The 25,798-nt window shown below is 42.5% G+C and overlaps 1 protein-coding gene across 1 annotated transcript in view; it reads right to left on the bottom strand.

Annotated features, from left to right (window-relative positions):
* ARID1B (AT-rich interaction domain 1B) overlaps positions 1 to 25,798 on the bottom strand; it is a 216,945-nt gene that overhangs the window by 26,379 nt on the left and 164,768 nt on the right. The window contains exon 5 of the mRNA XM_081998546.1: positions 3,956 to 3,997. Within this exon, the coding sequence (XP_081854672.1) occupies positions 3,956 to 3,997 (42 nt within the window). The remainder of the gene's footprint in view (positions 1 to 3,955; positions 3,998 to 25,798) is intronic.

Below are 25,798 nucleotides of genomic sequence, written 5' to 3' on the forward strand. Positions count from 1 at the left end.
GCAAACAGCGCTTATGGCACTTTACACGTCCACAGACAGGTTGGGACACGTGGACGAGGTGATCTCACCCTGCTTAACTGAATGAAGCCTCCTCTACCCTACGCTATTTGGGTCAGGTAGATGCTGACAGTAAAAGCCTTAGGGAAAGGGAGGGAAAGGAGAGGAAACCGAGCACAAATATTTAAAAAGTCAAGCATCTTGTCCTCTAGATAGGGCCAGACACCATTTGTAGCCTGTCTGGAGTATGTGCTACTGCATTTGACACCCTAATGCCAACTGATGCCAATGTGCGGCTCCTACAACAATAAAATGTGGGTTAAATCTTTATATAATAACTAACCTTTCAGAAAAGATTTTCAATTCCACCTCAGGGATTAAAATGTTCTAATGGAAATTGAGCATCTAAATCTCTTAGGAGGATTTAAAAAACTCAGACACTGTTATTTTTATTTGTTCTTTGCCTTGGTGTTTAAATCAGCATCACTGAAAATGGTTAAACCTTTTACCTTTTATTTCTGCTCTGTGCACCTTATTCTTTTTTCTCTTTTTCACATCTTTGTATCCCTCCTAATTTTCTGTACCATCTGGGAACACTGGTCCCATCTGCTAAAATGTATCTTCCTATTGCAGCTAAAATAAACACAAAATAAATTGGTACCGTTAATATTTTATGTGTCATCATTAGGCTTTAATAAGATTAATGGGACTGAAGGAGTTTCCAACTTTGAAATACATTCCTGTGCGTTGACTGCAGACTCAGGCAGATATCAGATAGCAGAATTTGAATGAACCATGCATAACTTAAGTCTGTCCCAGATCACCTACCAGCTGTTTGTGATTTGCTAGGTGGTCACTTCCCCTACATCTCTCCAAACGCAACCATGCATATATCACAACCCTTCTAAATATTGGAACAGAAGGATCAGTGAAAAGCTGGATGTCTTGTTTTTTTCTTTTCTTTAAGAAACAAGCATGCATACAAAAACACACACAAATGCACATGTAAATTAAACTGAACACCACGTGTACCATCTTTGAAAAAGCTGTTAGAGCACACCAACAGCTTCCTCCTCCTGGGAAATTAGTTGCAAAGAAAGATGAATGGTTTTGCTTCCTACTATTCAACTGAAGGAAAGGTCTGGACAGCAACGCTGTCAAATCTGTCAATCTTTACACTCATCGAACAAGTGATTGAAAAAATCAGATTGATTTTCACTGAAAAACAGATTGAAAAACTGTTTACATTTTCATGGCCCATTAAAGAGTACTGGTCTCACATACGCACAAAAAGAAAAAATGTTAATATTGAAATATCCTTTTCAATCCAATAAATGCCTTATATTCTACCTTTATTTGGGGAAGACTGTTTTCTTATTAAAAAGGTGAGGTGGAGGGAACGTTTTGAAGGAGTATTGCTAATGGTCTGCAATTTGCACCTGTTCCATGCTAATGGAGTAAGGATAAGATTTGGTACTTCAAGGTGCCTCTTCCCTGGGTATTTTGACAGTGTGAAACAACAGCTTTTAATTTTCTTTTCTAAAATAGGAATTATTTTCTCCAAATCAATATGCATATCTTGCATGAAAAGCATCCTGTAGCTGATTTCTACAGGTGCTTATCATCATCATCATCATCATCACTCAACTATTCAAGGGGCAGACTACGTCAGCCAGACCTTTACTTCACCGATGACAACAAAAGTGAAGCTGAACAACGTTCTGCAGTCTCTTTCAGAGTGTCTTCCTGCGAAACAGCCCCATTTGCTGCCAGCGTGCATATTTACCATGAGACTAAAATCGTGGAGAATTTAAGACTAACAGATAACATTGTAAGCCCTTTCAGCAGTCTAGAAATATCCTTTCTTTAAAACAGTATTCTAGTATCTACGGCCAACACAGCCTGTCAACAAGCCTAAAACAAAGTGTAGGTGTTTAAGGATAGGTGGAATGGATACAGTCGAAAGAAGAGTCATCCCCTGCAGCAAATTACGGTTCTGCTTATGCGTACAGAGGGGTCCTACAATGTTTCAAGCTGAGGCACATGCTACGCCCAAACCCGCAAAGATAGCCCCCCCAATAGACGTGGAGGGAAATTCAGGCTTAAAGGTGCTATCAAGGAAAGCATTACAGCGTGCTAACTTGTAACCCTACATCCTTCTCAACTATGTTAACTGGCATTTGCCATACCAACTTACTTTCTAATTTATAAAATTAAAATTATTTTTAATTTTAAAAACTGTGCTTATACATATTATCCATGGGCATAGCAACTCACTTGTTAATGTAACAGAGACACTAACATTTATTTGTCATTGAGACAGACGGTAAAGGAAGAATTTCTTAAGGGAGAGGAGGAAAGAAAGTGCTTTCACAGCATGCCTAAATAGCTAAAACAAATTCTGGGATTAACAAATTTGGGATGATACATTTACCTTTCTTCTTGATTGATAAAAAGTGCATGACATTCCTAGACATATATAGTTCATTATATAACGTAATGCTACTATTTTAAGAGGGTAAAAAGACCCTGTTGGTTCTGAAGCCGAATCTTACAGAAAAGTTGCTTAGGACTCTGGAGGATGATATTAAGAGTTGGCAACAGTACTGATTCGGTTTTGTAAAAATGAAGCTTAGTAATAGAAAATTATTAAAACTTTTGGCAATAAAAAGGAGTTTCAAAGAATGCCCATCAAGATGACTCCAAGACTGAAAAACACCTTGCAAGTCTAGCCATGAAAAAATAAGAAGCCTCCTGCACAGTGTTTTACTTGTGAGAGCAATTGGCTACAATAATCTTCAGTGATATTTCTGTTTACCCACCTAGTCTGAAAGATTACTGGGATGAGTTCACAAGACCTGACCCTCCAGGTTTATTAAATATTCAATGAATATTCTGTATGCATGCTGGGTATTAAATAAAAACCAGAAAATACTGCAGACTACCATATGTTAAATACTTCAAATAATAATACTGGAGTAGCTCTATTTGTTTTTTAATAATTTATTTAAATCCCTTTATCGCATATCAACATAAAAATGTAAAATACAGACACAATGTAACTTCTGGCGTCATGAATATTTAGGTGCTTTTAAAGCTTTTTTTTCTGTTGGTTGATTTTGTTTATTGTATTCTATATAAACCTGGTGAACTTATTTCATCTTTTATTGATTTTTTTTTTAACCTTCATAGTAATAGCACTGGTATTTTCTCACCTGCAGTACCATCACAGCACGTGGGTCTTCAGCAAGCAGGAAACTCTTCACTGTCATGATTTAGCCTACTGTTCCTACAATCTCCTCTTCCTTTCCCCATCCACTCTCTTCCTAGCTAACTAGATAGAGACTACACACAATCTGCCCTGCTTAAAATCATCTGCTATTAGTGCTCAATTAAAACCATGGTCGTCACCATAATGCTCCCTGGCCAAAGAAACTTCAGCAATAGCTAGGATACACCCCATCCATTTAGCAGAGCAGGTCTAAAGTGGTCTCTCCAACACACATTACTGCATGCCATACATCGATCTACAATTGAACACAGGGTGATGTACTACTTTCTACTTGAGATGCACTGTGAAAAAGGACCATGAACCAAGTGGCTTACTCAGCAGACTGCAAAGCAGAGAGCAACTACCGTTTTTGAGCTGCAAATCTATTGAACAAGAACAAATACAGCATTTGGGCAAGTCCAATTTTAAAAGTTGGTACAAAGCTGATGTTACATGTTTCCACATGGGTTTCTGCAAGTAAAATTTGCTCACAGGTTTTATACCAAATAATGGGATGAAGACAGCCTGTGTGTCATTCTCAGATTACCACACAAAAGGGAAAGTTTCTGAATTGATGGATATAAGTCACAGGATCCTCAATTTTCATGTTGAAAACTGTCGTCATCTGTGACATCACATCCAACAATTGATGGGTCCTATATAACAGAACTGCATCAAACTACACACCTTGTGACCAAATGTAGCATCCTCGGAGGCCAAGACTTCAACCTGAAATTATAAGAAGTATAATTTCAAATTTAGTCACCACCAAGAACCTCTCTCTCCTGAGCACAGCATCACAGTCCAGGCAAAGAAGAGATGTGTAAATGAAGACACCAGTCTGGGCCAATCCTGGGAAACCTACATACGATCTGACATGCTGAACTAACAGCTGACAACGGAAATCCGCAACAGAGGAAACTCAGAAAGCACCCCTCACGATGCAAACAAGGTTTCTCAACCTAAACAATGTGAAGAGTATATGTCAGTATCCCAGAATTTACTGTACTACAGCTGGAATGTTCTTCTCCATATAGTTTTGGCTATACCAAAAAGCTGCCTGAGCACGACCAGAACCATCTGCCGCAACAACTCCCTGTAAAAAAAGAAGGCTGGAAATATATGAACTCTTCCCCTCCCATTATCTTCCAGCCAGGCTGGTTACTCGTGCACCAGCACCAAGGGGAACGGCACTAATGGGAAACTGCAGCAGAGGTCTTGCTTGCAGGCTCCTGTCCTGCCTTGAGCACAGCGAATTCTTTGAAAACGGTAGAATTCAGGGAACACAAACTCCCCAGGCAAAGGCCGAGACTGCTGGCTGCAAGATACAGCGAATGTTTGAAAGCCCGAGGACAGCAAGCTGCTAGGTCATCTAGCGGTGCTCCAAATTAAACTCCTTGCTGGTTGCCACGTACCGCACAGCTCTAAGAGTTGATACGCGCTAATCTGGGACAACAGGCAACAGATGCAGGAAAGGAGGCGCGCTGGTTTTTCATTAGACTCCTTAAAAATACTTCACACTTCAGCACCTTTCACCTGAGAATCTTGGTGCTTTTATGAATTCTAATTAACTAAACTTCCCAATACACCAGTGAAGTAGGAAATGTCATCATCCCAATATACGGACAGAAAAGTGAGGCAGAAAGAGGTTAAATAATTTCTTAGTAGTCACGTGCCAAGCCCGCGACACACGCGGGAAGAGAATCCCAGATTCCTACTCCTGGGATCACAGTTGAACAACTAGGAAATTCTCTGTTTCTCTGATTTACATCCTGTTTAAAGTGCCTACTGGTGCATTATAATTTATACAACTAGTATAACTATAACTAATGTATCTAATCTCCAGTTTAACTTAAGAAGAGTGAAGGATTTAAAGCAAATCAAGAGGGGAAAAAATGAATGTCAAGTTTCAGCCTGAAGCACGTTATAATGCCAGAGTTATGAACCCCTGAACAAGAGGGTTTATAATGGAAAGGCTGATAAACTAACAATGATGGCAGCACTTAAATATATTTATGTCATGATCTAGCAACATATGGTATCTCTTCATCTCTGATTTAAAAAAGCAAGGGAAAAAGGAGGAGGAAGGAAATAAAGCATTTATAGGAACTCAGAATAAAAGGAGAAAATGAACCTGAAGTTACCCAGTTGTGACCTGTCCAGTTGATTAGGAGTGGATGTAAGAGGCTACAAAATAGCAGCTCATTCAATAGGAGGTAGAAAAATAAATCCAAGTAAATAAAATCAATCTAAAATGATATGTATTAGCTACTTATATTAAGCTTCTAATCCTTTAGGCACTTCATAAATATTAAACAATCAGTTCTGGTGAGACTGATAAATAACCATAATATATTTTACAGATGAAGAAACAGACAGAGGGTTAAGTGACTTGCCGAGGGCCAAAAAGAGAATAATCAGCCACTGGATTGGAAATAACAGTATGACTGCCTGTCACAACCCAGTGCCCTACTCAGATGCCCAAGTGGCTTCTGAAAAAAGTCACTCCAATACCAGCAGTCCAGTGAGAGTTAATGTGAGAGTTAACCCATCTAAACTGTGAATGCTCACTTTCACTAGGCTTGTTGTTTTGGTACAACACACAGCTACTGTATCTAGATAGACCTCAAAACTTGAACAATCTTGTTCAAAACTGACTCCATTCTCCCTAACCAGTATCATGGCAGCTACATCCCCTAGATGCCACCTCCAGACCTGTTAATGCTCATTACTCTGCTACATTCCTGTTGTGGAGGTTTTCATTAGGAAAACTGGGGCCTTCTCTGTGTCACTGGGTCCCTCTCTGACCGACCTCCTTGAATCCAGCAGAGCTGCTGCCTCCCTGCCAGCCCCAATGCACCCTGCCTCCCTTGCCCTGCTGCCCCTTCCTCCTCCTCTCCTTCCCAGGCGGTCCCAGCTGGGCTAATGGCCCCACCGAGCCTGCCACTCCCAGCTGCAGGAGGGCATCGTGGACAGCACGGAACTCCCGCACTGACCCAGCACAGATCCGCACTCCGCCTCGCCTGCAGAGAGGCCAGCCCACCGTGCGGGGACCCTCGCCATAGAGTCAAACGGGCTGTGCTAATCAGGCTCCCGCTCGCCCGGGGCCAAGAGAACGCTTGCAACTGCGGTAGTTTCAAAACACGTGAATTAACATGGCACGACAACCAGCACATTTACAAAACTCAGTCCTCCTTTTCATCAAGAAATTGAGAAGAGGAACAAACTGTGACATCAAAGAGTAAAGCAGAAGTTTGAGAGCTGATGTAACGTACTCCTAGTCCCTTCTACAGATAGAAATTTTTTCTTTTATGCTTAGAAATGCAAGGCTCACAGAGACAATAAAATGGTTTGGAGTGCAGCTATTGGTGTAGACGATAATTCTAATTAAAAACACGTTATTGAACAAGTCTGATAAAGCCGCTTCAGTTTTTCCAAGAGTGATCACACCACTTCTGTGATAAATACTTGTCCTCACCTTGCAGATGATGCAATAAAATACCCTCTGCGTTCTTTGCTACTGCTGTGTTTACCAGTGTACTAGTGTGTTAGTCCATTCATTTTGGTTTTCACCTCTTTGTATAAAAGGCAGTTAAGATCAGTTAAAAGACAAGTAACTGCTGACACCATAAAATACACAGTATAATGTACTGAAACAAGATGTGGGACAACGTGAGGTTTTCCTCATGCCGAGTTTAAAAAAAAAAAAAAAAAAAAGCAAAGCCAAAATGCATAACAACCTAGGCTGAGAGGACCCCCCTCTAGTGGGAATGAGAGTGTACTTCAATCAGCACCCACATCACCCGAGCAGACATGAAAACTTCCTTCAGAATCAGGCAAGCACCATCTTTCTCTTAATCGTCTTCAAAATATATCACTTCCATTCCACTAAACAAAAAAAAATGAACAGGAGATTCATTATTGCTTCAAGATAATCAGACATTAATTAAGAACTTCGTGTTACATACTTATTTGTGGCAGTTAAACATATCCTATTTTAGTTGTCTGTTCTGACTGAACATATGTAAATATATTATCTAGGCGGTGGGGTGGTGTTTTTCTTTTACAGTGAAAAATTCACTGCATCATTTAAAAAAGCAGACTTCGCTCTTAAATGAAGCGCTGTTGATTTCATGTATATATATATCTCTCTGTATCAGGTACAGAGGCTTTCCCCCAGGCACTGCTCTGAATTTTTGCTCCTCACAGTACGGTTATAGTTGAATAGGCCTGTTTGCTCCATATTTTGTTTCTCTGTAAAAGCAACTTTTAAATCACCATTCATTGACCTTTTTTTTTCCAGCTTATCAAACAGCCTTTTTACTTCTCATGAACAAACCCAAACCACACTACAGTGTCCTACAATTCTGGGCTAGAAGGCTATTGTAAGTGGTAAGGGGTAAATGATGGGGTAGTATTCTGGAGACTGTGAGATGGGGTAGTATTCTGGAGACTGCGGATCAATTACGTGAGATGCAATTAGTGGTTTAAGCAGGAGTATCCCACAGCTGGAGCATGCCTGTCCCGCCTGGGCAATTCGTCCCTCCTGCCCTGGGCTGAGGGACTCCAGGGACCAGGAACTGGTGTGCGCGCAGCCTCCCGGGGCTGGCCGGGGTGGTGACAAGAAACCCAGCAGCTGGTCTTCCCCAACGCGCCACAAGACGAACTGCCCACCTCCCTACACAACCTACACAGTCTCTAAAATGGGCAGCTGTGGCCAAGACAGCTACTGCTTCTGTAGTATTCTAGAATTTAATAGTAGAATAGAATAGCATTTAATAACTTTTATTTTACAAGATGGAAGAATTCATAAACATGCTCGCGTCAGCCTGGAGGACCCCTGATGAGCAACGTGTGGAGTACCCTGAAACAAGTTGGGGAGTAGCCCTCAGTCTGTTTTTGTCAGAAGTAATGAGACTCACTCAGTATTTTTGTTTTGCTTTTCAATGAAAGACTCATACAGCTCTAATTCGACAAACAATATTGCATCGCAACCAAGAGAGTTAATCATGCACAGAGTCGTTTTTACCTCCCCGTCAAAAAGAAAAGGAGTTGAAACATAGATCAAAACCTTGAGGAGCAATGCTGAACAATACCTTTCTGGAACAGTGTTGTGCAACCTAGTGATCAGATGACGCAAGGAATTATTGTAATTTAGTCTTCTCCAAAGCCATACTCGGCATTGATTCTGTCCTCAGCTCAGTCCAGCTCCTTCTTGCCTTAGCAAGACTGTTGGAGATAGGATTAGCTGGAACTGAGCAAGAGCCACAGGAAGTGGAATACCGTTAACAGGGGCAATTACAGCTACACTTAATGCCCAGACCATTATCTGAACAACAGAGTATGAGGCAGCAAGTATGCGAGGACAAAACAACTAACTCGCAAAAGACACAGGCCACAGATCCCTCTACATCTTTTTTGGGGGAATCTGAAAATAAGCACTACTAGTAATTTCTGATGCATGCTGATTCCCACATAATATCCTGTTAACACTAATGCTGAAAAGGATCATCGATCTACATTTAACTACCCAGGCAAAAACTCCCAATACAACACACTCTTAATGCTGCTCTCAGACTTGGGTCGGAGCTCGTCAGAGTTCATCTAATGGAGCCGCTATTCACAGCTGGCAGGTGAGCGGGTTACAGTTACTCTGGCAAGGAACGCAGCAGACTGGAGCAGCTCTGATCAAGACAAAATATTCTGCACAGGCACTTACAGTTTCTGTGGGTCACACATGAGAATTTGCCCAGCTGGCTGCAAATTTTATAGGCTTTCTATTGTCATTTGTCTGACATTATTATTCTAGGAAAATTATAGCACAGGGCTTCTCTGATACCTAGAGGGTTTTTGCCAACTGCCTGCTTACTAAAAAGGCATGCCTCTGGCACTTTTAAAATATGGTCAAAACAAAATAAATGTATATGTTAATACTTGCATTTTGCAATACTTTTGTTTTCCCTGTTCAGTGAAGATCTATCAGATCAGAAAGGACTCTCTTCCCCATAATAACGAATTCTGAAAAGAATGAGGAAATACAGGTGCTCTCACCTGAATTTACTGTCAAATCACCTCCTCGCCATTGGGGTGCACTTCTTGCTCAGTCGTGGTAAGGCAAACGGCATCATGGTGCCCAGTTCAGAATCAAACTCTTTGCTCTTGTACCCACGTCTGCCTTCTGACTTACATAGGACTTCATGGCCGGTGCGGGGAGGCTCTGTAGTCCCAACGACTTATAAATGGGGCTCATCAGTCTGGGCGCAGAGCAATGCAAATGTAACTCAAACTACAATTTCCACATGCCGATCTTGCTGAGCTGTCTATAGGTAATAGCCTGGATAGTGTGAAACATGGAGGATGCCGTAGCGCTTGGTGTTGATATACCCTCATAATCCCTTCCTAGCGCAGATTCTCAGCTTGTAAGGCTTTCCCATCAGCCTAACAGCCCTCACACCACCAGTTCTGAACTCGTCTTTTTTAAACAAAGGTGACAAGAAGTCAATCCAGTTTTCCTTTTTCAAAGTCCTTAGAAAGCTTATTTCAAAGATGAATATCGCTATAGTCATCCATATCTTGACGAAATCCAGCCTAACTAGCTGGAATACCTCCTCCCTTTGCCATCCTCTTAAAGTAATGTAGTATTCAGGAATTGTAGAAGGTGGTTGTCCTTCTCATTGGAGCACAGACAAACCTACATGACCCACCCTAGCTTCTGGCACTCCTTCAAGGGCTTGCTGAGGCTGTGCACAGCTTTTAATGCATGCAGAACTGCAGGAATAAACTTTGGTAACTGCAACAACCTTTCCTTCCCTTTTTGTCTGCTACCTGCCACCACTTTTGTTTATATTTAATGGCAATCATGCATGTACTTCAGGCTAGGTTTCAGGCCTGTAGCAAGTGAGAACTGGGCATGTTCCCCAGGCAAACCCTGAACAAACACACCAAAGACACACCTTTGTTATGACCCTGAATCTATGCCTGAAATCAAGGCATGATAGTCACACAGTATAAATCTCATGAATTAAGGATAGATCAGCTGAGATTTCCTCACTTTCTATACAAAGCCCTTTGAGACTACTTACTCAAGGCCTTTAGTTAAGTAAATGCCATCTCCTCACAGTTTGACCCATGTAAAAACTGGATACAATGTGACCCAGTTCAGGGCAATTATTCATTAAATCTGGCATCCACATTTCCTTAGACTTTCCCTTTAATTTATTTTGCTTGTTCTTTGTGGTATCAGTCATTTGTCTCTTAGCTCACCAAGTCTAGCAATAATAAAGATCAGTGCTCTAATTTTTGAAGCCACAACTTTTAGCTCCAAAAATACAAATTAAGTAACAAAATGATAAAATAACTCTGTGCACTGCTTTGTGTTAAAAAGGTTTGAAAAGATGTTTCAAGAAACTATGCTGCAGCTCAAATTGCGTATTAACTCTCCTCATTCTCCTCATTAGCATGTGCAGACAATACAGCGGCTCAAGGACGCAGCTCGCTGAAGCAGCTCTCTACTTGGACAGCCAATGTTTGAGATAAAACACAATGATGCCTCGTGTTCTTCAAAGCTGTTTAGTGGAACAGATCTGTCCTGCTCATATTTTTAAACTTTTTCTTAAATGCCAATGTTTTGGGGGAAGCTCATTTACAACAACAACAAAATCATTCACAACTTCAATGTTGCACCCAACACACGTTCTTGGATGTGCTATTGACTAACCTGCTGGTTTAGTCTCCCATTGCAAATATTTTGCAAAATCCTGGGAACGAGGCCAATCCCTAAGAAGCAAAAAAATGAGACTCTAGATATTAGCTAACTAAAAGCAATAACCATCAGCTGTGTGAGATACAATACTTACAACAGAATTACATATATTAGAAGCAACTTGGGAGAAAAAAAGGTGTGCGCTATGGGGCAATTCTTGTAACCTCAAAAAGACAGAAAGGTACAAACATATTTAGGTCTGCACCCGGAAACGATCACCACAAATCCCAGATAACTGAGATTTTGTATCTGTCTGCTCAGAGGACATTCACTGCAGGGGAACCTATGAGACCTATCTGTGAGCACGCTCCCGTCCTTTACAGTTCTGCGGTAACTTATTCCTCCGTAGGCACCATATGAACACCTGATCAGCAGCAAATTAATGACAGTAACATGTTCATCTGCTCTTGTCATTAGGAGATGAAACAGGTAAGATACATGTATACACACACGCACACATATTTTCCCTCTGTAAACATACAGTTCAAATTCTTTTGTATTTTTCCGTCATACTGTTTTTCATATATACACACATATGCAAAGATGTGTAACATACAGTTAGTTCTTTCACACCAGAACATTGCATGAAACGGAGTAACTGCACTGAAAATTAGCCTTTGATATTTATTTGTTAGACAATGTAGAGATCAAAATGATTGTGGTACTTACACCAAAATCTCAGAGCAGCTGCTATTTAATTTCCCTTAAGAAAAGAGCGGTAGATATTATAAAAACAAAATTCTAACCTTTCATCCTCACACATTCTAATACATGGGAAATCCTGAAAAACTGTCAATATACCATGTGACATAAGCAGTAATAATTCCTGCCACCGGTATGTCTTTTATTTAAGTATTGCACCTGCGTCTTTTCTAATCCATTTGTGTTTCTTATTCTCTTGTTCCAACACCATGACTTCATTTTCATTCTGCACTTCCAGAATTGGGAATCCTAAAGCCTCGTCTACAGAAGTCCACCGGCAAAGGGTCTCTACAGCAGCCGCCTTTGTGCACAAATCACACCGTTAGGCTGCAGACGGACCCTGCTATGGGAAACACCAAAAAGGGTTAGAACGTCACTGCCCTCCACTTGCAGGGCTGGAGGTTCCCCCTGCCACAGCTCCACAACCCAAGGGGCCACCTGAACACCCCTCAACAGCCCTTTTCCGCCAAGTCGGGTTGCATAGCGTAAATACAAAACGTCATCCACCAGCAACTAGAGGGTAGTACTGAACAGCTGTAGTGCCATAATGCTTTTAAGTATTCCAGAAAGTTCCAGAAAGGCATGTCTTAAAGCCACCCTCACCATCGGGGAAGGTTTTTGCTGTTTAAGGCCGCAACTCCAGAGTACGCCCCAGCTCCCTTTTCCTACTTCTCTATATAATTCACATACCACCTGTAAGCGTGAAAAACAGCTACAGTCCTAGCTAAAACTGCATGTCTTAACAATCTTGCCTAAAAGAAGTCAAACAATTTGCAGCAAAACCTGAAGATAAGTGACCAAGGATAAAATCTTTACAGAAACAAAGCTTCAAGTTTCAACTCCACACACCATTCTATCAGCAGCTTTCTTATTTAATTGAGCCCGTATACAAGCGACATCAAAGTTACTAAGCTGAAAATATTGGAAGCATGTTAGGAAGAGGTGGCAAACGTCAAAGGTAACAGATGTATCAAGGGCACCAAGCACTGTGAAGAAGGCGTTAATTATCTATGCTGAAAAAGAAAAGGTGTTTGAAAAACAGAAACTGTTTTCAAAAGATTCAACATATTCCTATTGTGCTCAGGAGAAAAAGCTTCCCGCACCTTAGACAACATTATTTTGGGTATGTGGGTTAAAAAGACTTTTTTAGGCAGGGTGGCACACAATGTAGGGAGCACTCTGTTTCAGAAACATGGTTTTAACTTCTAAACCTTTACTGTGTCTCACAACCAACTGCAACCATGGCAAGAAGAATGGCATTCTTCATTCCTACTTTTAATGGAATGGGTAACTTAACCTATCTGAATCTCAAAAATAACAGGAAATAAGAACACCTTTTTGAGCCCTTTTTTGTAATTTAGCACAATCTCCACAGTACTTTCAACTCCTGCCCTACAAGGACTCTTTCATTTTTCCTTTTGCTATACCCGAAAAAAGTAGTACTTTTTGAGAGTAAAATATGAATAAGCAAAAAAGTCACTCCAAGGCAAAATTTTTCACCAGTGGATCTACCCTACATACAGCTTACGTTCTTATCAATCTTTTTCTAGATTGTGTATGGTTCTACTTGCTCACAACCTAGTTCTGAGTCAGGAGAAGAAACTGATTCTTTATTATACCTATGCTCCCTCTCCCCACCTTCCCCCATAGGACTGGCGATTTGGGACTTTCTAAAGCATGATTTTGAGAAAATCAGTAAAGACAAAAATTACCCTTTTCATTTTCAATCGGGAAAAATAGACTGTAACACATCAGAAAGGAACTGAGCAACAATTAAAAGCAAGGAAAGCCTCCACTTTTACACAAAAAAAGGCTGAAACATATTTTCCTGAGGATACTAAACGCATGTCTGATATTGCCTACTCAACTAAATTAATGTTGTTGCCATAGGAGTGTGATATGATCAACCACAGAACCATGGCGGTCCATGCAACAGTAGATTATGTGGGGACATGGCCTAGGCAATTGCCAGCAGGGTTGTAACAGGCGCTCAGAACCTTGTCCCTACCTTCCCAGCCTGAGAGAAAGCTCTTCCTGACATCCCCTTCTACCGTATCGGTATCATGCCATATATAGGGGGTGGTCAACGCTGACAACATCTGGGCAATTCACTTGGGCATCATCTGGGCATCGTCATATCCAGAGCACAGGTTTGAAAAGGATGGTTTCCACAACAAACTGTCAACACACCTGCCAAACAGTCACGCAGGAGGAATTCCCTGGGTAATGCTCTGTATGTCATACTGTAACTTGAAAAGGTAAATCCATGGAACAAGACTCGGCTGAACTAAATTATTTTTGCCAATGACCTGAGCTTTCCTCTCGAATTATTTTAGGCTGCAGCGCCATCACCTCCCCACGAGGTACAAAGATTGATAAACACTCTGACTGGATTAACTGCTTCAAAAATTATTCAGATGTCACAGCTGCCCAGTTTTTGACCCTTCTGGTATCAAGATTTAAGAGTTTACTGTGAAAGAACAAGTGCTCCAGTCAGTGCCATAATTCCTCCACTCTTCCAGCTCACAACAGCAATACACTTTCTCAGACCTGAAGGAAAAACTGGCTCTCAAATCTAGTCCGGCTTTACACTAAACCTTTCAGTGGGGCAGGGGAAAATACAAATATTCCTAGGAGTCACTTCAGTCCTAAGTAGGGTGCATAATAATAAAAGCCTTGATAAACTGGCAAATTGTTTGTGGGTTTTTTTTCCATTCTACTCCAGTTCTCTATCCGTTGTAACAGAGAAAAATCGATGCAAATCCTGAAAACATGTCCTCCAAAAACACACATTCCAGGATTCACATGCATAAAGCCTGAATTTGCATACAGGAATCAAACAATTAGGTTTCCGCAAATGCTTGAACTACTTACACAAATTGGCACTTCTGCTCACCCAAGCGAGTGCACAAGGTACAATTTTGCAGACTGCTTTGGCATTTCACTTTTTTGCTATGCCCATAAACAAACGAACAAAAAAAATTAAGTCCAAATTCTTCTTAAAGTTACTTCAAGCAAATAGCAGCTCACTTATAAAAGCCTGATTAATTGCAGAATCTTGGCTTCAGAATTCAATTACATGTTAGAATATTAAAAACTCTAGAGTCCATAAACAATGACTATAAAACTGTTTATAGCATTTTTAGTATTTTATTTGAATATTACAATATGAACTATAAATGTTCTCCCCTCACACACACACACCCCGCTCTTCTTATTGGTTTGCTGCATTTTCCCCATGCAAACAGAACAAGAACCACACTCGACACTCCGGGCAAGAGGAGCAGACTACTGATGTGCCACTTCCTCACGAACTCTGATTCTTCACTGTGCTTTATGCCCATTCTGTGAGTTTTACTCTGGGTCTACAAGGGTGTTTCTGGATAATTATAGGATACAAGCTAGCGTTTTTTTCCAGCCTGTCTCCATTTCAAAGTAAGCTCCCTACTCATGCTTTTATTATTCTTCAAAGTAAAACTGCAAAACAAATCAATTGCTAACAGCCTTGTGCAGTTTTCTAAACTTAGCATTTCTGTACAGTGGTGTGCATGAAAGGTAATATTCAGTGCAGCAGTACACGTTCAGGCACGAGAACGTTGTATAAATCCTCAGCTTCAACGACCATTTTTCTAAAGATTTCTTCTTTACGTGCAGCTATATTGCACGGGTTGGCCTAAACGAGGATACAGCACATACCTGAGTAAGGATTTTTCTTGTAACTTTTCCTGAAGAACTAAACCCCAGCACTCATCCTGTTTTCCAAATACTGTATCTGCACCAGTTGTAAGAGTAAGCCAGCAACGCCGGAGACTGCTTTTTAAACTCATTTTAAGCTCATTTTACTCAGAATGTAAAGAAAGACTTCAACTACAATCTCAAAGGTTAAAGGCTAGATTTTTAATTTCTGAACTGCACAGCCCTGGCAGTCCTCTCAACACTTTTATGTTTTGTGAAGTCCATTTTGTTTCTGTATTTATTCTCACTAAGGCTCCCCCTCTCCCTTCAAACAAAGAATGTATCACCGTATTTATAAGGAAGCCAGTCATGGACAGGTTTTGCTGCAGTTCATCTGTTATGTCTCACTCTGAGTTTACAAACAGCTGTCCCATGCATCTCCACTGGATACAATTTTAGTCTAGACACGGGAAATCCAAGCTACTGCTGCCGAAACAACATAAACACAGGAAGATTTTCAATCAATCATTTCATTAATAGGAACATGTCTAATAATACAAGGGGAGGGTGTTTTGGAAGAAAGCCTATTTCAGAGCCTGGAACAGTGTAATTGCGTGGTATTGTTCTTGTGCTATCTCTCACACTCTCACAAACCAGATTCTGGTGCCGTGGTAGGTTTCAATAAAATGAGCCTTGTTTCTCCAACACAAGTGGCTTTCAAGACCACTGACAACTTTGAATTAAATGGTAAACAGACCAAATAAGACTTGCACAGTGCTGGCATTCATCTCCGCTTTGATACAATCAGGTCAGTGCCCACTGAAATACATTTCTAGCATGACCATTATTTCTAGCTTTCTTCAAGTTGTTTTACCTGGGAAACAGCATTCAACACAGCAGTTACATACTAATTACTTTCTCCTGTTCTCCTCTGTGTCAGCCTCTTGTCTGTTCCGAAACAGATAAATGTCTAAACTGCTTCTAATGCAGTTATTTCCATGTTGTTATGTTTTTAGAGAAAAACACAGCGTCCTCCCTTCTTATGCTTGGAGCATCCACACACTAACCCCTCAAAAAATAAGATAAAAATTAAGAATATTGCAAGGCTTTTGTTTTTAAGGGGAGGAAGGTGAAGAAGCTATTCTTCGGTCCTTATTTTATTTTTTATTCCCAAGTAATAGCTGTCCCTTCATCAAGAGGCAATTCAGTCTACAGTCATGATCTCAGAGCAACTTTTACCAGTGGGTGTCAGTGTAACAGTGTAATGATATAATGGGGGGAGGACAGGGAGAAAATATGAAAAAACAAAGAGTAAGTTTTATTTTTAAATGACACATTTATATAAAAAAATGGAGAAAATCTTTCCTTCCTGAGCCTATTTCACTGCTGATCTATTCTGCAAAGATCCTCTACCTTTGTATGTGTTTGTGTTAACATGCCCAAAGTAATTAATTTCACTTTTTGTTTTCCAGACCTATGTATGTTTCTGCATGTGTAAATAGTGTACACATACAAACACGGCCATGCAGTAAACGTTTGGTACATAAAACTTTTTCAGTGTTTTGACAAAGTGAGACTGTCTCTTTAATTCAAATTTCACAGTGAACAGTTAAGAGGCTCTGTGGACCCCAACTTATTAACCTGTGCCAATTTAACTAGTATTACTCAAGAGGTTCAGAAACCTAAAAATAGGTGTTAATCTGTGCAGACTGACGGCAGCTAATCAGTACCTGCCCTGTCACAACTTCTGTCCCTCCTACTCGTTATGGGGGGGGGGGGGGGGGGAGTACAGCACATGGGAAGGCAAGAAAAGGAGAGTCCCTTTTTTTTTGTTTTTTTTTAGTTTGCATTTGTCTTTTCTGAAAAGGGTAAAAAAAAAAAAGTCTATTTGGTAGAGCTCAGTTTGGAAACTTGTTTCCGTACTAGCAGGCAATGGCTTCCTGAAAGCAAGAACTGCTTGAATGTCTACCAAATCAATCTGTCAAAGTGATAGAACTCTTTATTTACCCTAAATACAAACAAGCTTGAAAACCACTGACCCTAACTTCAATTAGATGCGTAACGTCCCTTTGACGTTTTAAACATGAAACTTTTCAAATGTTACATTAATTAGTAACCTGGTTCAGAGCCTCTCCCCACCAAAGCAACCTAGGTACGTGTGTATGCCTACGCAGGTACATCCTCTCCCCTTGCCCACTCCCCTGCCGTCAGCCAGCCCTGTGCATTGCAGGTAACCCCAACCGGTACCTGCTCGCATAACTCAGCTGCCTTTATTAATATAAACAGAATTATATGCCGTGTGAAAAGCAACCCAAGTTGCAAATCACAGATTACCGTCTGCTGCAGCTGCAGGGACAACTGTAGCTCTTCCCTGACAACCATGCCCCAGAAAAGTGGATTTAAAAAAAAAGTCAGTTGGCCCAGCTCACAACTGAACTCACATGAAAATAAGCACTGAACTAGGTTATGTCCTTCCGTATGTAACTCGCACTGCCCGGGATATGCCGGATTACACTGAAGGGAAGGAATATTTTTTCTGAGAAAGCCATCACAGGCAGATTTGCAGGAAGTACCAAAAAACAAAAAACAAGCCATTGTTAAGAGAATTAAACGGGGGGGGGGGGCATTTTACGAGCCTCGTCCGTGCGCGGCTGAAAAGGGGGAAAAGACCCCCACGCCAAGCCCTCGGGCGGGCTTTCCCCCCAGTCGGGGCGGCGGAGCTCACACGAGGCCGCGGCGGGCGGCGGGGAGGCAAATGGCGGCGGCGGCGGTTGGCGTGCCGGCGCGCCAACCGCCGCCCTGCGCCCCGCTCCCGCAGCTGCGCCCGCGCCCCGCCGCGCCGCGCGCCAATAGCGGCCCGCGCGCCCCTCCCCCGCCGCGCGACCAGACCTGTTTTTGTCTGCTTCAGCAGCAGCGCTCCAGCCCGCTCGGCTTCCTCCCGCCGCCTCCTCCTCCTCCCCCCCCCGGCCTTATTTTCCTTCCCTTTTCAACCATCATCCACTCATTTTAATTACGCAGAACGAGTTGCAACTCATCCAGCCTGAAAGTTATATTAAAAAGAGAGCGAGCGCGCGAGCGTGGGGCAAGAGGACGGGAGAAAAGAGGGAGAGGGAAACGGAGGAAAAGCAGTTGGGGGTGGAGTTACAGCCGGCGAGGGCATGATAAACAACGCTCCTTGCCTCACAGTAAATTTTAATGCAACGTTTTATTTTAAGCTTTCTCCGAAGTCAGCAGAAACTTCCCCATCCCCCCCGCCCCGTGTTTCTCCCACTCTCCCGAGTCCTCTCAGAAAAAGATAAGTATTCTTGATGCCTATCCCTTTCACAAGACATTTAGAAAAAGGAAAGGGGGGGGGGAAGCCCCGAAGGCCAAGCAGCCTCCCTGCCTCCCCGCTCCGCTCAGCCCAGCAGGCAGGGGCGATGCTGGCCGGTGAGGCGCAGGCTTCTCTCCACCAGTTCCCAAGTTTCCGTATTTAGGCCGTCTCCAGGTTTCCCTGCTCTTTCAGTCCCTCGGAGGAATTAAACAAGGGCCACGAAAAGCCGGGGAAAGAGCTGGGGGGGGGGGGGGGGGGGGGGGAGGAGGGGGCGGCCTTCGGCAAGGAGAAGCCGCCTGCCATTTGCCTCGGCCCCGTCCTCCGAGGGGAGGGTGCTCGCCCTCAGCACGCAATCCTCCTCGGCATTTATGTGGATTTACAAAGGCACATCTGTGCGTGTTGGAGGGCCAGCCTGACGTGTTTTCTGCTCGCAGCAGCTGCGGTTTCTGAGGAAACAAGGCTGATTTTCTAGTCGGGCTGGAAGGGCTTTTTTTTTTTTTTTCCCCTTCCTCCAAGCGCCTACGTGCGGGGGTTGGGAGCGGGAACGGCGGGGGGAGGAGAGGCCGCGCCGCAGCGGAGCCTCCGGAGCCGGCGGGGGAGGGGCGGGGCGGGCCGCGCCGCGCGGGGCCTGCCGGGAAACGGCGGGGGCGCGCTCTCCCCCGGCGGCGGGCGGTGTCGCAATCCCTCTGCCGGTCGGTCGTTGGCTTTTTTTTTTTTTTTTTAAACGTCAACCTTTGTAGACGCGCGGCTGTTTGCGCGAGGGCTGAGAACTGTCAAGGGGTGCCTCGCGTCGGTTGCCAAAACCCCCTTTTAATCCTGCCAACTTGGGGTAAGAAGGAAAAAAAAAAAGCCCACTTAACTACGTCCTCGCACTTTTCAATGCTGTGAGGCGGATTTTCACGTTTTCCCCTTCTGCTTTCCCGCCGCCCTCCGAGGGGGCTGGCTCCTCGAAAAGTAAACGGTTAATTTAAACCACGCCAATTATTTAAATCGACGGCAGATTTCCAACGCGATAACATTTTGCCGGGGATGAGCACATCTGATCAGGGGGGTTGTCCTTCTCTCTCCCTCACACGTTCCCGAGTCCCTTTTCAAACACCCGACTCTGGCAACGGACGTAAGATGGATAAATTCCCGAGCCGGTGAATGATTAACTCCGGCGCTCAGGCGCAGGCCGGGGCGGCGAGAGCCGGCGGGGGAGGAGAGCCAGAGCCATGCGGGCATGGAGGGCAGGAGGGGGCAGCCCGCGAGGGGCCCGCGCGGGGAAGTGCCCGGGCGGCAGCCAACCGCCGCCCCCCTCAGCCACCGCCGCCTTTTCTACACACACACACCGCCAAGGCGCCTTCGACACACAGGTTCGCCTTCACATCGAGTCTCCTAAGGCCTGTGCTACCTGCGTCGTGAAACGACGCGGAAATAAATTAAACTTAAAAGGCTGTGGAGCAGACCCGGAGCCAACGTGGACGCGCCGGGCCAGATTAAATCTTCCAAGTTAAAAACTAGCGCAGCCCTTCGGCTCCCTAGTTCTACCCGCCTCCCAGCAACCCCCCCTAATAACTAGGAATTAAAAGACGGGGGGGGGGGGAGGACAGAGGGTGGGACTACTGCTGCTCTGACAAGGACGGGAACAAGAAAGAGAAGACCAGATAAAATGCGCATGGAAAGACTTATGCTAAGTTCGGTAAATAAAGTACTAACGGACTGTACTAAGCAAAGGTGGAAGATAAAAGAAACATTTGTGCTCTTTGTTCTCATACTAGAAAGTGTCAGATAAAACTTTAATCCCTTGTAGCTGTTTATTTTTAAAATGTCCAAACATTTTCCTGTGCATGCACCATAACAAATTAATTTCACTGATACTTAGCACTTAAGATCACCGTAGACAAGCAAGGAATTGATTACAAGATCTAAAAGCTAATGTTACATATTTTCAAACTTGATTGCCCACTATGAGGTACCTATGTTCATATTTAGCCACTGAAATAATTGGCCTAATTTTCAGAAATGATAAGCACTCACAATTTCAATTAATTTCACAGCTCTGAAAATTAGGCCATTGCATATCTAAATTTCACCTAGGTTTGAAGATTTTGGTTGTATTTCAGAAACAGGAAAAAATAATCTTAAAGTGATTACAACCAAATATTGGCATAATTACTTAAATATGGAAAGACTAAAACGGGAATATATATTTATTGGGTGGCGGTATCTAGTGCTACAGAAGCTACACGACATTGCATTAAAAAATATTCAAAGCTCTATTTGAATCTGATACACAGATTGGTTCCAGTTATTGCCGTGGAAAAAAATAATAAATTATACTCACCCCAACAGAAGACAAAGCCCACATTTACAAATTGTCAGGACTGACCAAAAACATTTGGCCATATTAATCAGACTTAATGCAGTTTTTCCCACAAAGGAATTAAAGAAAAAAAATCACCTCTGCTTTAAAGGGGAGAAAAGGCACAGTGGGTAAGGACTGCATATGCATATATACCTCACTGAATGTAATTTAACTGTTATTTCTAACTGTATAAGGGCTGTTTTTCCCACATTTTGAAATGAAGTTCTCTAAGTTTGAGCAAGGCGCAGGAGTGGCTTTAAAGAGTAGTATTAGAAATAGAGGAAAAACGACTCTAGAGAAATGCCAAAAATAATCATGCTTCTTGCTTTCTGCCAAAACTGGAGTCAGTTTTACCAAGCGGAAGCACTCAAAAGCCCTGTGTTTGGGCTCAAAACAAGGGAAAAAAGCTTTAGAAAACATGAAACTTATAGGAAATAACTCTGGATTCTTTTCATGCATCTTCTAGTTTGTGAACCTGTAATAGGTACTTAGATCATTATTCTCACATCCGTCCCCCTCCATTTTACAAGAGCTAAAAAATGCCCCCCTACAAGCACTGGAATGTGGAGGCTGAATGGTTTTGTTGTTGTCGTTTCGTTTTCTTAAATTATCTAAGAAACAAAAATCCAGTCCCTGTTTCATCCTCATCTCCTCTTCCCCTCTACACTCCTTCCCAAAGGCGGTGGGCTTCTGCATCTGCCTTACCCCCATGCAGGGCCACAGCGACAACTGCTCCTTCTGCCGTGTTCACTAAAAAAATGGTGAACCCAGTGCCCTGCTGTAATCCTTAGATAATATCTTTAGCTTGATCTAGGTTCTTTATGCAGGGGGGGGAAGGGGGGAGAATATCAACTGCAGTGGCTTTACAAGTACTATGATCTTTGCAGGCCTGCTAGGCATAGAGATTGCAGGAGACAATTTATGGGTTTCTTCCAGGAATGCTGTCCCAGCCCTGTTGCAGTCAGGGAGCACGGCAAGTAAGGGCGAGTTGTGCGCTGTGTTTGGGATGGCCAACGTCAGGTAAGATTTCTAGCCACAATCGTGTAGCTCTCAAATGATTAAACAAAGTTAAAATCCTTAGAGGAACCTAAGGGTTACCTTGACCTGCTAAATTGTTTGAAAAACCCAAATTATCTCATCCTCATCGTATTACCTCATGGTAGTTAACTTGCTAAGAATGCTGCTCTTAAAGGCACAGTGCGGAATCTCACCCACTGTACTCGCTTTCTCCGTAACAGCTTTGAGAGGCCCTGTACGAATGATAATTTCTCACTTTATATGCCTCTGCAGGCTCTCTAAGACTATCTTAACTCATGGTCAGTGTTAAGGGCCGGGGCGGGGGGGGGGGGGGAAGCTTCAGGAACTGAAAGAGAAGGAGGAAGAAAAAACTAGTAAGCTTCTCTGATGTAGGGGGAAAAGCACAGATGAATAGCCACCATCTTTTCAGAAAGAACACCTGCACTTTATTAGTACTTTAATACAGAGCAGTATAAGTTCAGATATAATGACTCGTAAGCAGCAGGTGTGACTTTAAATAAGGCAGAAGATACTTTTTTCAGTCTTGTACTATGTGGGCAGTAACAACAATTGAAAAATCATGCAACTATAGCTCATGTACAGAAAGCAAATGGTCTGTTTATACTTGGAAAAAACAAACATCTGTAAACTCGATTGGCTTACAACCTTTTCAGATGAAAACACTAATGCTTTGGATGTATGATTTTCTAGAACTGCCAGCAAGACCATTACTAGATACAAAGCATAAAAAACAAACGCCATCCCTTTCAGTGCCCGTTAAACAGAAAGTGACCTCCAATTCCTTGAAAATAAGCCTTCCAAAACTCTAGAAAAGCAAGAAAATTCCCTTGCTGGTAACTAAATCTCTACCCTCCAAATCTTCCAAAATCCAACAGCAACATTTCACACACACAATCACAAAGCTCTGAAAAAATGCTTTTAAAAAGTTCTAAGGCAGCCTGTACTGCCTCTTAGGAATTATTCACATCTCTTTCCACGCTGTGGAACTAACACTTGAAAGGGAAAATAAGGTATATATGCATAAATATTTGACATACTGGTCCAATCCTCTTAAAACATATGAAAATACAGAACATGTGAAAGGAGCCAACCCAGACGAATGCCTGCATGATTAGATGAGTGCTGCCTTCCATTCCCTGCCTTTTACCACTAAATGAAATTGTCATTAGCAGAGTGTCAGTCCCAATATCATCAACTTAATAAAGCAAGATTGAAACAGGAGACTAAGCCAGTTAATGCAGTCCTCCAAATGCAACCCACATCAGAGGAACACTGTTTGAAAGGCACGGTGCTTCTTCTAGTGGAGGAACTAATAACTAACAGACTGGACAATTCTTGAAGGAAAAAAGCCAAGATGCATATTTCACCATACAGAACAGAGAACCTACATCCGATAAAGGCATGGCTAAAGAAAAAACATGAGAACACCATAGAAATGGTTTCTTTACAATTCAGTTTAAGTATCTCGCAACTCGTCAGTAATGAACTGTCAGCAGACAAGCAGAAGATAGGTTAGGCAGACACAACCTGGAGCATTTTAAGAGACTAACAATTGAGATGAATTGCCACCGCTCCTGGATATTCCCTCTCCCCACCCCACCATATGAACTCATGTCATCACCACTGTTCACATGTGGGTGGGAAACACCCCCAAAACACAAACAATTTACTTGTTTATCGCAGCAATCCACCCCATGCAAGGAAAATCCTTATATGGACTACACAGACTCCTAAGAAGGTTTCTCTGAAAAGAACCCTGTTATAGGTGTTAAAATGTGTAGATGTGGCACTTCAGGGCATGGTTTAGGGGGCACGGTGGTGTTGGGTTGACGGCTGGATTTGATGATCTTAAAGGTCTTTTCCAACCTTAATGATTTTGTGATTCCATCATAGTAGATGTGGGCAAAAGTGAGAATTCATGCTTATCGGAGGAAGTTGAGTCTTCTCCAGGGACTGAAAAATTAGGTTGTTTTAATACTGTACAAAAGCCAGGCACCCAAGTCAACATGAGAAAAGCCAAAGAAGTTTCAGTGTAGTGAACCTACTGAAGTTCTCATCTTCTACCATGCATCAAGAGATTTACAGAGCTCTACATGCTCCATAGCACAATGGGACCAATTTCTGAAACAAGAAACCTGTAACGAAGCTAATTCATTCATCAGAATGAAATATCCTTCTTAGGTTCCCCACAACCTTTCATAAATATGGCTTTTATTTTGAAAACGTTCAAGCATAAAATTCTTCAATAATTGTTTTTAACTGTGTATTTCACAGTTATAGGTAACTGTTCTTGTATAAATATTGTCTATGTGTACATTCTCATTGCGGGTGCAGCACAGAAAGCCTAAGAATTTTATTTTCTCAGCAGTATCTGCAGAGGAGGGAGACAAACACAACCCCCTCCACGCGCCCTACATACGGCTACAAAATCAATGGTGTGTCTTCCTCCCCTTCCGTTCCTAACCTGAACATTTTTTTCCTAAGGGACTCCAAGGAGAGGGATAAGAGGATGGTTTGTAAAAATATAGGACAATAACACACCTTAGAGGCAGAATAGCTATGAGTAAATAACCTTTCCATCTCCTTTAAACACCTGTCCATGTAAGCCCCAAATTGTATTTCCCACAAAATATCATTTACCTCAAGGAGGATTCCAGAGCCCATGGGAGATTGAAGCTCTGCTCTCCCAAAACCAGCATCAATCAGCCAGGCTCCCACAGGGTGCAATGCTTGGTGAACATACGAAAAAACCCTCAAGGTAGTATGTTGAAAAAAACTTGAGAGAGAAAATGTGCTGGTATCGCCCAAGCTATGGTGGAGCATGCCTGGGTCATCACCTGCCTTCCACTCTCCTAACTGACCCTCACAGCATTGTTTAGCCAGTGACAGTTTGTGTCGACAGCAAGAGGCACTAAGATTTTCTAGTCACAGATCCAGAAAGCCAAGGGAGTCCTCCTGATACAATTAAAAAAAAAAATTTTTTTTGGGTGGGGTGGGGTGTCTTTTGATCCCAAAACATGCACAACATAAAAGGAAGCCTCAAGTCCTCAGAGGAGAACATGAGCAGATAAGCTGTGGAGACACAAATGGAGTTATGACATGGCCGGCCTCAGGGGAAAACTTAAGCTTGCGTCCTAGAAGTTACCTTGTCCTGAAAAGGACTTAATTACTGGTCCACCGCAAGGCCCTTGGTCTCTCCTTTCCTTTTGGCCAAGATTATATAGACATGAAGACAACTATCAGCTTCTCTGTAAACACTGGCTGTTAACAGATGAGTACTCCAGAAGGTAAGGCTGATCACTGAAGGACCTGCTCCTCAGCAGAGGGTGGGCTAAATTAGCACCGAGAAAATCTCTACTTGTGAGTTCCAGGCAGAGAGGGAAAGAAAGCAAGTGCAATCTGAGCAAACTTAACAGAGGCCCACTTCTTTTCAGCTCAAGCAAGTATTCCAGAATACTGGGCAGAGCAACCTGAAACAGGGTCATGTTTGTTTTGTTCCTCTGCAGATACTGCTGAGGAAATAAAATTTTCTGGCTTTCTGTGCTTGCATATGGGTTCACTCACAATTTCAGCCACACACCAAGCTGAAAAATGTGGTTTATTTGGCTATATACATCCATCTAAGATATATTCCCCATCTTCAGTGATTTGTAATTCAAGACTTGATGAACCAGAGGTCAAACATCTTTGTAC

The sequence above is a fragment of the Phaethon aethereus genome (genome assembly GCF_964289735.1).
Source record: "Phaethon aethereus genome assembly, chromosome: 3".
Lineage (NCBI taxonomy): Eukaryota > Metazoa > Chordata > Aves > Phaethontiformes > Phaethontidae > Phaethon > Phaethon aethereus.